Below are 18,411 nucleotides of genomic sequence, written 5' to 3'. Positions count from 1 at the left end.
TGCTTGACAGAGGCACAGCAAAATAATGGGCATAGTATCCTTCAAACTAAAGGGGTGGCGAAAGCCACAAAACTCTGGGCTAGGCTTATAAATGCCCTTGGGCAGATAGCCTAGTATGAACCTATGAACCTATGAACCTAGGATGCAAAAAACTCCCTTACCAGCCTCAGCAAGAAGCTGAGATCCCTCAAAATCCTCCAAAGCTAGTTACGAAAATAAAATTGCCAAAGATTCCAAAGACATCCACAAGGCATTCTATAACTATATCAAGAATCTAAATGGCAATGCTCAGATCTGCTCTGAGCTACAACAGAATGGCATTAAATATACTGATCACAAGTATATTGCCAATATCCTGGCAGATCAATTCAGTGCCACCTTCACCCCCCCCCCACACTCCCTAAACAGCCCATCTCAATACCAGAAGATTGCTGAATTCCGGTAATAACAGCCACACAGGTAAAAACACACTCTCCAAAGCTAAGAATACAGCATCCATAAGACCAGATGACATCCCAGGCTGTGTACTACATGAACTACAAAATGAACTGGCACCTCACCTAAGTGTCATGTTTAATCATAGCCTCACCTCAGGCTCTGTGCCCACTGAGTGGCACACAGCTACAGTTATCCCACTCCACAAGGGGGGGATTCCACCTTGGATCCTGGGAACTACCACCCCATCAGTCTGACTAGCCTGATCTGCAAGGCCATGGAACATATCATGGAACTTATAAACAAAGACATTGGCAACCTTCAAACACTGGACCCCACCCAGTTTGGGTTCGTGAAGGGCCGATCTCGTCTCCTGAGCCTGATTAACTTCTTCAAATCAGTCTCCAGAGCCGTGGACGAGGGTAAGGCAGTCCACACAGCCTATCTGGACCTCGCCAAGGCCTTTGACACCACCACCCCACTCTGGAATCATAAATAAACTTACTAAGCTGGGCATTAATCCCTACGTCACTCGATGGGTTGCCAACTGTCTTACTGACAGAGCCCACACTGTAAAAGTAGCAGACTCCAAATCCAGCTCCACACAAATGACAAGTGGAGTACCTCAAGGTTCAGTCCTGGGACCGCTCTTGTTTGGAATCTACTTTTCTGAAGTACATGCCAACACTAAGGGACTCTGGCTAACAAAGTTCACAGATGACTGCAAACTGGGAGCCATTTCTGAATCCCCAAATGATGTGGATACTCTACAAAAGGGCCTTACAGAAACAGATGCTTGGTGCCACAGCCATGGGCTCAAGCTCAATGCCAAGAAATGTACAGTTATCCCCTTTGGGAAAAAAACATATACCAGTGAATTACCACATAGGTGGCAGTACACTAAACACCGGAAGTGTGATAAGAGACTTAGGGACACAGGTGGACAGTGGTCTCAGCTTCAATAACCACAATGCCACAACAGTCAGGAAATCCTTCCATATATGTCGCACCTCATCACTAAGGGCTTTTCATCCCGAAAAAAGGTCATTGTCCCACTATACTCATCCCTCATTAGACCCATTATAGAACACAATGCCCCATTTGGTATGTACCGCTCAAGACATCTGCAACAACTGGAAACGCTGCAGAAATTCCTCACTAAAAGAAACACAGGCCTAATATAGATGCCCTACGCTGACCACCTTAAACTCCAGCTATACTCTGTTGCATATAGTCTACTCAGAGGCAATCTCTGCTTAACATACAAGGCCCATGTCAAACCCAGAGCTGTTGGACATGCTACACAAAGAAATTAGAGTCCCTCAGAGCCACATGCTCCAAGGATCTAAACCTTGTCATCACAACAAACAAAACATGCTGGAGGGATAGGTTCCTGACCCAGAGACTCCCCAGACTCTGGAACAGACTGCCCATACATGTCAAGCACAGCGCCTCTTTGGCCCTCTTCAAAAGGAACCTTGATGATTGGATGGGAGAAAGGAAATTCACCCCGGGGATCACGTCAGTCACCCTGCTAGACAGGGGTCCAGGGAAGTAAATAGTGTGGGAAGAAATGGCCAGGGAATTGTTATGGCTAGGCTTGTATAGGCCCTAGGGTCGATAGTCTAATACCAACCTATGAACCTATAAAGATGTATAAAATAATTTTACCTCACTAGAAAATCAGCAATAACCATACTGTGAAAGCCTGTTCCTAGAAAGATAACACTCAATGAAAGTTAGATGAAGCACACCAGGATCCACAAATATAATTTACTGAGCGCTTTCATCTTTTTATGTTTATTCTGATTTTTTTTTATTTAAAAAGACGAAAGCACTCAAATTATATTTTTGTGGATCCTGGTGTGCTTCATCCAACAATTTTACTAGTTTTGGACTTTTGTGCTTGGTTTCACTCTATGAAAGTTAAGCATGTGAACAATGTGAACTCGTTTTCTACAACAGCAGTCATGTGGCACTCAGTCTAAATACAACCTTAAAATGAATGAAACAAAGAATGATCTGTAAAGACCACCAAAATACAATTTTAAAATTGATACGGTATACTGGGAACTTGAATGACTAATACTTTTACAACAGAACAACAGATAATGATCTCAAATTTAGAAATATAATCATGCGAGTAGTTTCTCTCATTTACCTTACATACTATGTCTAGGCAATTTTTAAGAGTAACTTTTTTCTTGTTTCTGAATGTTTTTTTTTTTTTTTTTTTTGTTTACCTTTCATTTTGAACAAAGGTCATCCTATCCTCCGGAATCAGAATCTTCAGAAGTTCTTTGTCTGGGTCCCCCTCAGTTGTATAAACCACAGCATCAATCAGGGCAGTGGCTGTAACAGATGCTCCTGATGGGAAGTTGCTAGCATTTCCACGATACAAAGCAACAGCAAAAGGACCACGCCTCAGGACAGGATATGTAGCATTCACAGGGAACATCTGATCAACTTAAAAGAAAAACAAACAAGTTATAAAAAGAAGTTATGTACTCACCATAATGTGCCATCTGAGCTGTTTATTTTCATGTATCCTCAACGGATGGGTTTGGTTCTGATACCTCGGAATAGTTGAACGCTTGCTAAAGCTCATGGCAGCCAAAAACTCTCAAGCTTCCCCTTCTACCCATAATGCAATGGGTTCACTCCCTCAGATCAAGTTTGCTGACAGAAACAGCAGCAGAAGAAAAGGAAAGAAAGAGGTTACATTCCAATGGCAACCATGTCTGGATCAAACAACATTAAAAATAATCAGCCAGACTGAGATGAGGTAGAAATCAACTGTTCTTCCAAAAGAATTAGATAGGAGGATGTAGGGTGGGGAGTTGAGTCAGATGGAACGTTATAGTGAGTAATAGCTTGTTTATCTGAAGTTGTCAATTTTCATGTTATCCTCAGTGGATGTGACAGAGTCCCCAGCTACCTTATTTCCTGGGCAAACTAAGGAAGGACATTCCTAAGCACCCTTGAGTCAAATGATGCTCTACCCCTGGAGACCAGATCCAACTTGTAATGACTAATAAAGGTATGGGGGTTAGCCCATGTTGCTGCTGTGCATATGTCGTGCATGGATGCTCTAGCCTGAAAAACAGCTGATGTAGCTAGAGCCCTTGTGGAATGAGCCTTTGGGGTTCTTGGAAGAGTAGCACCAGATATGGAATATGTGAAGGAAATGCAGCTACCCAGACATTTTGCTAAAGTGACTGAATACAGCTTGCCACAATTTAGTATGTGAAAAGGAGAGAAAAAGCTGTTCTGATTTTCTTAAATCTTTTGTCCTGTGTAAGTAAAAATGTAACTATGTACATCCAAAGAATGTAAGAAAATGGGCAAATGAATACATTCAAGTTGTTCTCGGAGACCACGTTTGGAAGGAATGAAGGGTTAGTTTTGAGTGAAACCCTATCCTTATGAAAGGCTAAATATGGAGGTTTAGATGATATAGCTTGAATCTCTGAAATTCTTCAGACAGAAGAGAGTACGACTAACAGAATAGTCTTCCAGGAAAGGAACTTAATATCACAAGTGTGGGCAGGTTCAAACGGTTGTTGAGTGACTGCTTGTAATACCAAGTTGAGGTCCCATGGTGGAGTAGGGTCTTTGTAGGAAGGTCTTAACAGAAGTGTACCTCTTAAGAAGGACTTGCAGAGTTTGAGAGAGGCCACAGAAGAGTCTTTGAAACCAATATAGACGTTGGAGATAGCTGCTAGTTCATCTTTAATAGTGGAGCCTCTCTCAAAGGAATGCCAAGAATTTGAGGATTTCATGAACTGGGGCTGAAAAGGGCCAATGTCGTTCAGCACAGTCCCATATACAAACCTTTTCCATTTGCTAGAATACAAACTTTTGATTGGAAGACTTGAGACATGATAGCATGCATCAAACAGGGGAAGAGAGCATCCGTTGTCTGGCTACTACTGGAAGTAGAGATACCAAGCCATCAGCTTGAAATTGTGAATGTCGTAATGTAAAACAAAAAAAGAAACTCTACACTCGGAACAGCAAGTAGCTTCAGCTTGACTTTTATTAAAATAAAACACAAAATGCAGAGCTTTCAGGTAAAAACCCTTCTTTAGTGCACTAATTTCTGGTTTTGCCTTTGTTTTCTCAGACTCTGTTTACCACTGATTATCCTTTTTTTTTGGATTGAATGTTAGGATGTACCATGACTGTCAGGTGGCACAGGAGATCTGGAAATGCATCCAGTATCCAAGGTTGTTTGATAAGGCGAGGCCAAAGGAAGGGCAATCAAATCTGTGGACGCCAAAAGGGGGCTATGAGGATGACTTTTCTCTTCAACCTGATGGCTTTCTGAAAAAATGTGGAAATCAAAGGTATTGGTGGAAGTGAGACTGGGGGGCCAATCATGGAGAAGAGTGTCCCTCAGGTCTTCCCCCATTGGGCGTATCAGGGCAAAATAGCTGTTGCATTTGTTGTTCAGAGGACAGGCAAATTGCAGCAAGGCTGGTCCCATGACCAAAAAATTCTCTCAGACACACACTGATTGATGGACCACTCATGAGGTAGAAGAATGGGCCTGCTTAATCTGTCTGCTATCACATCGAACTTCCCTGGAATGTGTGGTGCTATAAGAAAGTGCTTTGATGAGATTGCCCATAGCCACACTTCTCAGGGCTTCTCGACATAGTAGATAAGACCTGGTTACTCCTTGTTTGTTAATATACTAGACTACTGACATATTGTCTATATGAATCCCAATCGTTTCAAAAGGGAGACCCATCCTGGAAGGCTTACAATGCTAAGAGCATAGCCCTCATCTCTAGACTACTGATGTGCAACAAGACCTCTAATGGGGATCAAGTGCGTTGGACTTTTTCCACTACAATACCCCCACCACCCCAGCAGAGAGGTGTCTATGGTCACTACAGCGTTAGGCTGAAGATAAAAAAAAAAGACGTCCTCGAATTTGTTCTGAACAAATCCACAATGTTAAATCTTTCTTGCAAATGCTGGTGATGAAAATTTGTGTGGACATAGGATGGGTAAGTACTGACTATTGTGCTCGCAAGTAACCACTGAAGAATTTGCATATGGTATTTGGCCAGGGGTACCAGAGTTATTGATGCTGCCATTGAGCTCAGTGTTCGGAGGATTAGTTTGGCTGGCATTTTGCTCTTGCTGATTATGCTCAAAACTTGTGTCTGAATTGTCTGTAGTCTTTGAGGAAGAAGAAAGGCTATGGTGTTTTTTGTATTTAAAATGGCACCTATGAATTCTAGGACTTTGGTTGGCTGTAGGTGACATTTTTCATAGTTGAAATTTATTCCCAAGGAGGAGCACGTTTGAAGAACCTTTTGCCTGGCTACTATGAGTTGATGTCTGGTCATGACAGTGAGGAGCCAGTCATCTAGATTTGGAAACACTCAATCTGTGCATTCTCAAGTGAGGTGCTACTACTGCCATGCATTTGGTGAACACACTGGGGGCTGTGGTGAGACCAAAGGGCAGTACTCTGAATTTGTAATGACTGGCTCCCAGCTGGAAGTGTAAGAACCTTCTGGAAATCCATGGAGCACATCCAGTCATCCTTTTCCATGAATAGAAGAATGGACTGAACTGTGACCATCTGGAATTTGGTTCGACGAACTGATTTGTTCAGTTTTCTGAGATCAAGAATAAGTTTCCAGTCCCTTATCTTTTTTGGCACTAAGAACAACCTCGAGTAATTTCCAGATCCTATCTGGTCTGGGGGGACCTGATGGATGACTCGCTTTTATAGCAGCTTTTGTATTTCTAGCACGGCTTTATCCCTTTGATTGGGTGGAACACCCATAATTTTTTTGTAAGAGGATGGGGTTCATGAGAAAACAACATCCCCTCTAGATAGAATTCCCTGTACCCATTTGTCTGAAGTCATCTGTAGCCATGCTCTCTGGTAGAAGGAAAAGAAACCCCCGACTGCCTCCAGAGGATGGCACCCAGGCCTCCTTTCAGGAGCACTAGAAAGGTTTACTGAAGAACAAATCTTGGTAACCTTGGTTCTGCAGACCCACTTTGCCACAAGGGTAGCAGCTACCACTGCAGGTCCCCTCTGCCCATGAGGGAGCTGTCGCTGTGTGCATCATGAAAGGACCCTTGGAACTTTTTGAACCACATTTTTCCACCAGTGCGTTGGTTCCTTGAAAAGGGTCTCTGAGGAGTGGAAAAATGCATGCCTACTGCAGAAACAGTCTTTCCGTCCTTTTCACACCTAGTGAGTGCGTCTAACCTTGGGCCCAAACAAGGACGTGCCATCCAAGGGAACACTGATGACTACAGACTTGAAGGTTCCAGGAAGTTACACAAATGCATCCAGGCATGTCTCCTTAAGGTTAAGCCTGAATTGATGGTGCTTGTAGTCCCTTCAGCTGGCATGAGAAATGAGCCTCGTGGATGACTTGGAAATGGAAGTCAGGGTGGCCAACTTGAGAAGTTATGGAGTCCTGAGCCTGGTCAGAAATGGCTCCCAAGAGGTTTTACGAAAGTTCTTTAATCAGATCCCTCTACAACCTTATAAAATGTGCCAGGTAATTCAGACAGTAAAGTAAAGGTCGATGAAGCATAAAAATCAGTTCCCTATTTTATCCATCATCTTAGATTCCCTATTAGGAGGATGAATAATGGAACTTCATCTGCCAGTTGCTTTTTGGTGGCTGCTGCAACAACCATGGCATCTACTGGCAAGCTCTTGGTCCAGAAGGGTTTGTCCGAAGGTGGAGTTATGATCTTACCTTCACGCCCACTGAGAGATCAACTCAATGAGCTCATCAGGGGCAGGGTCACCCAGGAGGTAGATGGTCGGGTGCTAAAGGCCTGCAGGTAGGATTGTTGGACTGCCAGCCACCTATGTTTCAAAATTTCCAGAATGTCTCCAAAGGAGACATTAGGAGGCGAATGTGAGAATCCTTCACATTCTTCAAAATTGGTGTCTTCAGTGTATGATTCTTCAGGGGAATCAATACGTTTCCTCTTACACTTCTTACAAGAAACCTCATTAGTGGGATGCTCCGGAGAGGTGTTGGAAGAGGACGTTCCCAAATGTGCGAGTCCCTGAGGCCTTCACACCCGTTGTCCAGCAGGATGAAGTGGATGAGACTCTGGTGCAAGGAACAACTTGGAAGGCTGGTCAGGGGGGTGCCGACTGGTGTCTTGGAAAAGACATGGCCCTCTCTGTTGCCTCAAGAGCCATTCCACCCATGGTAGAAATGCAGTCCAGACCTGAAAGAGCAGAGTTTGGCACCGCACTCTCCCCTGACAGGGGCAGATGCCTCCCTAAACAGAAGTTGGAGTAGAGATGATCTGTGCCATGGCTCTGAGGAAAAGAGACTACTCCAAAACAACTTAGGTTGAATCAAACTCCTCGGAACAGACAGGACAGATACGGCTCCTGGATGTCTCCAGCTGAGAGACTGAGCTCGGACGCAATTGGCACCGATGAAGACAACTTCGGAAGAGAGACAGTCGTGCCGGACTACTCGGACCCAAGGACTCAACTTACTGCAGAAGTCAGAGGAGGAAAGGTGCTAGGAGGACTGGAAATAGAAGGGCCCTGACCAATTAGAGTAGGAGGCCTAGAAGATCCAGTAACTCCTTGAGCCCAGAGTATCTTTCTCACCACTCTTTCCAGCTCTTCTTCAGTGAAGCTTCTTGAAGAACGGGTGGATTTCACTGGAGGAGGACAGTCCAGAAAAGGGTAAGGCAGCCTATCTGGAAAGGGGTCAATGGATGGGAAATATCTGGACCTAGGCACTGTAATGAATTCTTTAGTTGGCACAGATGAAGCCTATCAAAGGTATGGTCTTTTCTGAAAGTATTACAAAGGAAACTGTCAGTACCATCAGTTGAATTGCAGGTTCCGACGAAACAGGTGGAACCAAAAACTTAGACTTAATAGTCTGTGTCGACAATGGTATTGGCACCGAAGAACTGAGTTTCTTCGCCCTCAAAGATTTGGAAGACTAGGTTGAGGAAGATGGACTTGACTCTGAGCACACAGATTTGTATCCAATAGGATCCTTGGATGATGACCCAGAAATAGCCAGGTAATAGTCTCTTCAAAATTAACTTGTTTTTGTGCCCCACCAGAGCCCGAAGGCTAAAAGAATGACAAATGGAGCAGTCTTCTTATAAATGGTAATGTCCTAAACAGAAGACACAGTGAGTGCTGGTCCAAATAGGGAATCTTGTGAGAGAACTTCACACATTTCTTAAACTCCACACGGGTTTTCTCCTTTTCATTGCTTTTGTCTGCCAAACTAAAGTGTAAAGGCAGAAGACACCACAGACACACAAGGATAGGGAAAGGAGTAGTAGTCAAACAGACAGACTTTTTTGTTTGTTTTTATGTAGAGGCGGAAAGGAAATACCAGCAATTGTAAAAGGGAAGCTATAGAAAGGTAAAAGGGAAAGTTACTAACAGTACCCAAGAAGTACACAAAGTATGAAAAAAGTAGAGGGAAACGGCAAAAAAGATGCGATATAGAAAAAACATATAAGGTGTATATAACTACAGACATTCACTTATCTGGAATGCTAAAGAGTAAGGCAAAAAAAAACACAACTGAAACTTACAGCAGCAAACAAGATCTGAAGTAATGAACCAGTTGTATTATGGGTAGAGGGGGAAGCTAGAGAGTTTTTGGTTGCACAAACTTTAGCAAGAGGCCAAGTCAGTTCGAGGGATTGGAACTGAACCTGTTGAGGATAACATGAAAATTGACAATTGCAGATCTGAAGCATCAACATAGTTTTCCTGCACAATCCCTCACGCTAGGCATGTCAAGTCATCCCCATGTTTTTGTGGACAGTTACATGGTCTGTATGTTTGAGCTTAAAGCAATCACATCATTTCTGAAATTTCCAACACCCTAAAAGATGAACTACATACTACAATGAACAAATGTGGTCATGCACATATTACATACCTTTGCAAGAAACTTTCTTGTATTGCAGCAATTTAAAGTACCTCAAAACATAAAAAAAATCATCTTTCTACAAATGCAAAATGCACTAGGAAAGGAAATGGTAATTATTTATTTTGGTTAATTGATCCTAGATAAGTGACAGTAAAAGATGGAGTCAAAGCCAGGTCAGTATCAAAAATTCACTGCTGCTGATCCATCTGAAAATATATGCCTAAATCTGTAGGTCTTGATGCTCATGTAAATCAGAGCTGTAGCAAGCTTCTGTAGTACCTGGGGTAGTTCCCTGATCTGGTACTCCCCTCAACTAAAAGTCCTCTCTATGAACTAAGCACCAAAACAATGATCTACTTGAAACTGTAGCAAACCACTTGCTACAGTCAGCACTTGGAATACTATATGCGAAGCACAAAGCACTTCACCTGTGAGCACAGACATATCAGCATTGATTTTTGAAATGTCAGTACTGCAATACTGCCCCATTAGCAACTGCTGATTATGCCCAGTAACACCTCCACACAGGGCGGTTACTCCCTTCACTCTGCCTCTGGTGAAATACATTTGGAAGTAAAATGCAAACTCGCTACCTGGCATCCACTCCAGAGGACTATAAAATATCTCCTCCAGAGTGCATTATACAGTTCATGTACCTTTTTATCTCATCCCAATAATGTAGGACGATACTGCTTTAACTAAATTCTGCTTATGCGACCACTTACACGTGATATACTTTTCTCACTTAATATTTATTTTGAGAATACCATTGCAACTGGTGATACAAATTATTTTTCGGATTGCCTCCTTATGTAATTGCCCTGCCACTCTGTTCACAAGGATGTATTTTATCTTCAGCTGAGGTTTACTCTGAAGTATACATCTGCAGTTGTTCAAATTACTTTTACAAATGTTACCTAGCAGTCTATGTTGAATCTGTAATCACTACACTTCAGGTACTGATTTTATTCAAAAAAAGTCTGCTACAATATCTGTCAGTTTTTCTTGCACTAAATATGTTCATGAATCTTTTCTCTCCAGAGCCTCTGCTGAAAAGGGGTCTTGCATGACCAAGTCAGTCAGTCCTGGTAAGTAAATGCAAATAAAGATAGAGCCAACAGTCACAAAGTGTGCAAGAGGTGTTGCAGTATTTCACAACATTATCTATTACCTGGCAAGTAGGTAAGAAACAGGGAGTCTGCCAGCCCAAATCTTGAAGATCTAACTATGGCCTGTTTCTACATTCCCCCTACATACCATCATAACCTTGGGCTGAAATGTTCAATATACTGACTGACAATTGAGAGAGTTAACTGTGTTGGGAACAAAAAATACTGACTAGAAACAAGCACATGATTACAGTCATCAACAACTATATACTTTCATGGTTTCTCTGTTAATACATCTTTCTACCAAGGACAACATCTGGGAGTGACAGCATACAACACTAGATCTTGACACCACAACCATCTGGTTTGATTGGTGGGAGGGTGGCCTAATGGTTAAGGTGTTTGCCTTACAAGCACAAGGTGCAGGGTTTGAGCCTCACAAGGCATAATTGGCTAGGTTTAAAATGGCTTGCAAGGGCAGTTAGCCTAGTACTAATCTATGAACCTAATCTCCTCCTCCTCCTAATATTCATGTACTCTGAGTTATTGCTAATTTCCTAAGTGCATGGCCAGATTAACCAGTTGGGAAACTTGCACAATGAAGTCATAATCACTGGACTAGCCATTCTAGTCATGTGACCACTACTTGTGTGACAAAATGGCACGTGACCCTGCAAGAAATGCATACATTTGCATAACTTACTATAATAATTGGATATGAACCCAGACTAATTTTTTGCATTTAAACAAAACTGCACTCATCTGTGCCTACAAATACTGGGACAGGTCAAATCTGCTCCAATGAAGAAACTTTTCTTAACAGCATTTTCTACTATTCCACATCAAATGTATACCAGGTAAAGCTTTTCCAGTCATTACTTCATTCGCTGCAGGACTCCATAAAACAAAGTAATTGCTGTCAATGACAGAAGACCGGGGCTTAAAGTTATATGTAACTGATGAAAGGCACAGGAAAATTATTTTCTTGGGTGACGAAAGCCAGGGAACCTTTTTGGCTAGGCTTATATAGGCCCCAGGGCAGATAGCCTAGTACCTACCTATGAACCTACTAACCACGGACTTCATTTAGACATGTTTGAAATAAATGTTTACAGGAAGAAACTATTTATATCACTGAATTAATTGAATGCAGGGCTATCGTGTCGACCACTGGACTAACATGTACATTGAAAAGTAGACATTTATTTCTAGTATCTCAGAAAAGGTTTTGTAGATAACTGACAAACCAGAAGCATTTCCCTAACATTACAAAAAAGGTGTAGTAAACCACATGTTTTGTACAGGACTTGTTGGGTACACTGACAAATGAATTTAACTCATCACACACTTATCATTCCAGTAAAAGCGATCTGCAGCTGAAGTAACCAACAAAGGAGTTTGCAAACCAAATCAGAATCCCATGACTAGGATTGTTTATACTGCCCTCCCAAACTTCAGAAACAAAGTTAATTTTAAACACATAGATTCCACTGAATTACACAGCACATATTAAACACAGTGACAGCACCAGAAATTAAGGAAACAGCTGGTGATAAGTGGGTACCGGCTATTGTTCCCAACATTAGTACAGATAAGTAAACTTTGTGAAACTTCATTTGTATTTAAGACCCACAGAACCTTCACTTTATACAACAATGAATGTAGTCTCTTTGCCACATGGAAACATTCCCTTTTTTATACTTCACTCTGCACTGACTGGCTTCACAAAACACATAATCTGAACTAAAAACTGACTTCATCAAATTCTGAAAGACCTGCATTAAAGTAACAGACCAAATTCATTCTCTCAGTCGCTGTCATATCCCAAGTAATCTATTTATGGCACTCAGTGGGTGCAGCCAGGGAAACAGGCCATGAATGAAGACAAACACACACAGACATAAGCACAGACACAGGCACACACAGACACACAAGCAATGTTGAGGATAATGAATTCACCATCATAGGTATGTGGGAGGAAGCCTGAAGCATTTGGGAAAAAAAATAATTGTCCACTTTAGTGAAATCTTTGTGTACATCTGAAATACAAGCCCACCATATTCAAATATACAATGAAAAGGTCAAAGGTTCACATTTGTAACTTTTTTTTTCACACTGACAGACTTGTGCAGTTGAGTTATCAGATTTGAAATAATACTTTCCTTTTTGCATAAAGGGATTTTTAAAGAAGGCTTTAAAGGATAGTTAGCAAAGGTAACAATTGCTACTGGTGTACTGCACTGTCTAACAGAAATGATTAATGACGACACTTTTTTTTTTTTTTTTTTTTTTTTTGAGTAAATTAGATAGTGTTTCCAGGACAGGTGTAACACTGGCTCTATTGGATGCCCATGGCTAGGATGCACAAGATATAATTCACCTAATGCACTGGTCTAACCATTTCTCTCACTCCATACATAGCAGTGACGCAAACTTTGCAGCACAGAAGGCTTTAATTCAGAGAGACTAAACACTAGACACTTCCCAAAACCAAAAACTAATGGAGGCAAATGTGAGCCTGATGGCAAGCAAAGGGAACACAGATAAGGGTGATGTGATAAACAGTAAAGTAACAAGGTAATTTGATGCGCTGGGCAGCACACCCATTTGGTCCACATCCACCATCTGCTTAAAAAAAATGTGACCGTTTACAAATAGTCACTCAAGCAATAAAAACTGCAATTATTTGCATACAACTTAAATTATTTTACATAGTTTAAATACCTTTAAAAGAGAGCTTACATAAGCCGCCTATTAAATGGGATTGAAAGCCATTAAACATTTTACGTTTCGGTCCCCCCTACAATCTGGCACCCAGGACTGGTGTCCCATTCACCTCACCCTTGCTACAGCAGGTAAACAGAAAGAACAGATATAGACATACACCACAGGAACAAAATGCATAAAATACTTAATGATACTCCACATTCAGAAGACAACACTGGATGTCATCAACAGAAGTGTTTTGGGACTTTTAAGATGGCCACACACACTGAACTACAGGTTGATTTTGGCTCTCCCACGATGAAAACAGAAGTTGAGGACAAAGGTCCACTGAAACTGTCAGTGTGTGTGTGAAATTCAGTCACTGGCTACCAATTACACTGCCTGGATACAAAGAAGAAATCTGAAGAACCTCATACAAAACCAACTGGAAGAGAGAAAAAAATGGCTGGAAAAAATCCTGCATCTGTTCAGCAAAAAGCAGTTCAAGGTTCAGCTTTGGTACAGGAAATGGCTTCCAGTAATTTTGAGGAAAAAACTAAATCAAATTTACTCAAGAGATAATTAAAGATATGCTTTTACGATAGTGTTCCATCTGTGTTGTCACTGCATTCTTCCTCAACCTGTGGGCCCAGGATCCAACTTTGCTGTTTTCCAAGCTAAGGAATCAAAGCTCGAGCTCTTCCTATCCTACCCATAATGCCTCATTCCCCCAGTCTACCTCAGATCGAATTTGCAGCAACCCTGTACCTACACAATCAATCTTACACAAAGATGGGCATTATAAATAACAGTGAATACAAGATCAAGCATAAAGATCAGGAGCTCAGCCAGGAACTGTGGTTCCCATGAAGTCATCAAACAGGTCTCTCATAGTCATGGAGGGAGGGAAGGCTGAGGAAGAATGCAGTGACAACACATGGTAATAACATAACTTCTTTATCTGATGTTGTCACGGTCATTCATCCTCAACCTGTGGGATAGTCCCCCCAGCTACAACAACCATAGGACGGCCCTCATGGAAGGCTATAGCACTGCAGAGCCAAAGGTAATGTCCAACTTGTCGTGTGCAACAAAGGTATGGGAATTTAACCAAGCTGCACAAGTGTCATCAATAGACACTCGAGACCAAAAGGCCTGGGAAGTGGACAATGACCTCGTAGAATTAGCCTGGAATTTGCCTGGTAATGGCCTGTTCTTGGAAGAATACACAAAGGAAATACAGTCTCTCAACCATTTGGCAATGGTAGTCTTGCTGATTAGGCTCATCCTTTCCTTACATCAGAAAAATATACAAACACCTGTTCTGATTTTCTGCAAGACTTAGTTCTGTCCAGGTAAAAACATAATGGTCTATGAACATCCATAAGGTGGAGGGCATATTCTCCTTTGTTTTGAAAATTGGGGAAGAAAACAGGAAGGTTGATAGACTGACTTGCATTTGCATAGCCAGTTTGGCTAAGAAAGATGGGTTGGTACCTAGAGTAACTACCTTTGTGAAAGATTAGGTACGGTGGTTTAGAGGAAAGGGCTTGTAGTTCTGAAAACCTTCTTGCTCTGGTGATAGCCAGCAGAAAAAAACTATCTTTCAGGAGAGAAATTTCAGTTTTACCTTAGCCGCAGATTCAAAGAGAGGAAGAACTAGGGTTTGAAAAACCATTGGTCAATTCCCACGGAGGATTAGGATCTTTGATTGGGGGGGAGGGGTGAAGTAAACAGGTACCTCTCAGAAACATTTTGCAAAGTTTAGATGAAGCCAGAGTGATGAACTTGCCCCAATATGAAAATTGGAAATAACTGCTAGCTGGACTTTCACAGTAGAGTAGCTGGCTCCACTTTGGAAGAGGGAAGCCAAAAACCCCAAAACATTCAGAATGGGAGCAGTAAAGGATCTAAAGCGTTTCCATTTGCTCCTGTAGATTTTCCTAGTAGAGGACTTATGAGCAGACATCAAGGTTTTTTGGACTGCGGATGAAAGCCTGGAATGTCTTGCCATCACTGGAATTGGAGAAACCATGTAGTCAATTTCAGTCCTTGAAGATCCGGGTGGATATGCCCTGATGGGTGAGAAAGTAGATCAGGAAATTAATCCAGACTCATCGGTGGGCAAATTAGATGAGACCAAAGAAAGGTGAACCAGACTTGATGAGGCCATAAGGGGACAATGAGGATAACTTTAATCTTCAACCTGTATGCTTTCTGCAGAAATTTGCAGATTAAAGGAACTGGAGGGAAAATGTAAAGCAGACCAGAGGACCAAGCATGAACCAGAGCATCCCTTGGTGACCAAGCCTGTGGAGGGATCAGGGCAAATAAATGTCTGCATTTGCTGAAGGGGTATGCAGACAGATTGCAGCAGGGTTGACCCAATTTGTGGAAAATCATGTTTGCCACTGACTGCTTCAGGGACCACTCATGAGGCAACAGAAGAACTCAGTTGAGCCTGTCCTCCAGGATGTTGGGACTCCCCAGAATGTGCATTGCTGTAAGAAAACTGTTGGTAGAGATCACCCATTGACACATCCTCATCACTTCTTGACACAGCAGGTAAGATCTGCCCCCCCCCAATTTGCTAATATACTAGACAAATCGATATATTGTCTGACTGTACTGCAATAGTTCCCAGAGGAAGAAAGCTGTGTAGAGCTTGCAATACTAGGACTGCTCTCATATCCAGGACGTTGACATGCAATTTGGTCTCTTCGGGAGTCCACAGGCCTTGGACCATCCGACCCAGAAAATATTCCCCACCCCATCTGGTAAGTGTCCATGGTCAGAGTGGGGGGGGGGGACGACAAAGGGTAGTCCCTGTATGACCTCTGGGGAATGAAGCCACCAAAGAAGGGAGTATCTACATACTCACGAAAGTTTGATCAGAAAGTTTAAGGTGCGCCTGTGTAATTACCACTGAGCTGCTAGAGTCCATTACAAGACTCTCAAGTGTTGGCATGCTGTGGGTAACAGGTATGGTGGCTGCCATGGATCCCAAAGCCCAGAGTAATAGATTCTCTGTGGGAGCAGGGATAGCTATAATCGGTCTAATATGAGATCACAAAGTTGAGATCCTATCTGGCATAACATAGGCCCTTGTTGAAATAGTGTCCAAACATGCTCTGATGAAGTCTACGGTTTGAACTGGCAGCAATTGAGATTTCTGAGTATTGATTGTTATGTTACAGAGGGAGCTAGCTGTAAGAAATCTGTGGCTTGAACAAGTAGATGCCTGGTTGGAAACCTTGCAGCCTGAGATGGGCTGCGACAACTGCTAAGTATTCGGTAAACATCCTGGGGACTGTAGTGAGTGCTGCCAAGGAAGGCAGAACAGAGACTCTCCTGGGGTAAGAAAAGACCCTCTCCATCACTTTGAATGCAGAGGGACTCTTGAGTACCCTAGGGTCATCCCTCAGGAGCTGAAGCCAATGAAACAAATGTCCCCCATGCACCCAGAGCCCTCCACTCCAAAGGGGAAGTCAGAGCCGAGCTATCGAAAGCAGAGACTTTTGAGGGGAAGGGACAACTCCAAAAACATCGGAGTCTATGTTAACCCTCCTGACATGAAATTGGGTTCAGACTCTTGAGACACACTAGGTGTCGACTCGGTCAGGGCTGTGCATGCTGGGGAGGCCATTGGAGATGAAGTGAACACCACTATCAGCTTAGACATCTTGGCTCTCCAAACCAAAGCACCAGCAGACTCCGAAACTGAAGGTTGAATCAGAGAAGGAGCAACAGGGCAGAATGGGGAGATTCTGCTCACCAATGCTGTGGGGGACAGAGGTGGCAAACCCCCATCTTGATCTGTGCCTGAAGAAACTGCCTCAGTCTATCCATGTTGTTCTCAGATAGACTACAGGAAGACCTGGTGGAAGAAGTGGTCAAGGGCAGTCTAGATGACTTCTTAGGAAAGATTTCCTTGTGGGGAGATCTCTAAGCCAAAGTACTCTGCTCCGAACTAGCAAGTGGAGCCAGAGGAGGAGGACAACATAGAGATGACAATGTCATCCCTGAAGAAGTTGGATCCCATGTTTTTGGTGCTTTCTTTACTGGCTCCAACATCTCAAAAGACTGATCCAGGCAGCGTTTCCTGGCTTCCCAAGTATCCTTGTGTTTCCTGGTGGGGGGACAAACCCCTGAAGTGGAAGGGACAGCAGGAGAGGATGTAGACAGAAGCAAGCCCTTAAGAATAACCTTGTTCAGCTGAGCTACTAGGTCATGCAGATGGAAAACAAAAGAAATGGGTCAGGAGCTGTCCAAATGAGGGAGGCCTAAACAGTAAATGCACTCCCTGTGGGCATCAGACAATGGGATCTTATGCCCACAGTAAGTGCATTTTTTGAAACCTAAAGGTTTGCCCAATTCAGGATCAGACTTGGACTCCATAACAGCGAGAGATAAAGAAAGGAAACTTTTTTTTTTTGGGGGGGGGGGAGAAAGTAACGGGAAAGCCAGGTCAGACAGAAAACCCAGTTAACAGATAGAAAGACAGAGAAACAGCTAAATATGAGATTGGATAGGAGAGAAGGCGATCAGAAGCTAAATAGTAGAAATTCAACTCACTTGTGAAGAAAAACTTTCAGAACATGGAGAAGTTCTGGAGCTAAGAAAAACATGAGCATACTCTTCAAGTGCAAACGAGACTGGAGGAATGAGGCATTGAGGGTAGGATGGGAGAGGCTCAAGCTTAGATTCCTTACCTTGGAAAATGAAAGAAATGGGTCAGAAACCCATAGGTTGAAGAAGAAGAATGACAATGACATCGGATCAAACAAGATTTCTCAAGAAGAGAGACATTTACAAAAACAGAGTTAAGACAGCACAGCGAAAACCTGAGATGTTCTACTGTACTAATGAAACTAGAAGGAACAGACCGTTAGTTTTATGAAATAACAAAAACTAATGGACTGTGGTTCCACAGCAGGACTGAATAACTGAAATGGAACATTGTGTGCATGCTCCCAGGCTGGCCATTAGAAAGTGGCCAAGACTTACTTTTATTAAAGATGCAATCATATCAACAGAAAGAGCAGATTCTGACGAAACTCTGGTAGAAAGGAAAAGTATTAAACTTAAGACAGACGGTGGGTGGAAAATAATCATTCACCACCCACCTGGCATAACAGAAGCAAGTTTATCCCAGCAAATAGGGGATCAAGAAATACACATGTGAGATTAAAGATGCTGTATCAAGCTGTCTTCAGAATATTTGTTTTACT

At 42.5% G+C, this 18,411-nt stretch overlaps 1 protein-coding gene across 1 annotated transcript in view; it reads right to left on the bottom strand.

Annotated features, from left to right (window-relative positions):
* Window positions 1–18,411, bottom strand: part of LOC122816471 — a gene marked incomplete in the record, with an annotated part of 540,921 nt that overhangs the window by 174,703 nt on the left and 347,807 nt on the right. Inside the window, 1 exon segment of the mRNA XM_044089292.1 lies at window positions 2,679–2,901. Coding sequence (XP_043945227.1) covers window positions 2,679–2,901 — 223 coding nt within the window.

Source organism: Protopterus annectens, chromosome 12.part0 (assembly GCF_019279795.1).
Source record: "Protopterus annectens isolate FY-2018-M chromosome 12.part0, PAN1.0, whole genome shotgun sequence".
Lineage (NCBI taxonomy): Eukaryota > Metazoa > Chordata > Ceratodontiformes > Protopteridae > Protopterus > Protopterus annectens.
Note: the sequence above shows the minus strand (reverse complement) of the source record. Positions and strands in the feature narration are given on the sequence as shown.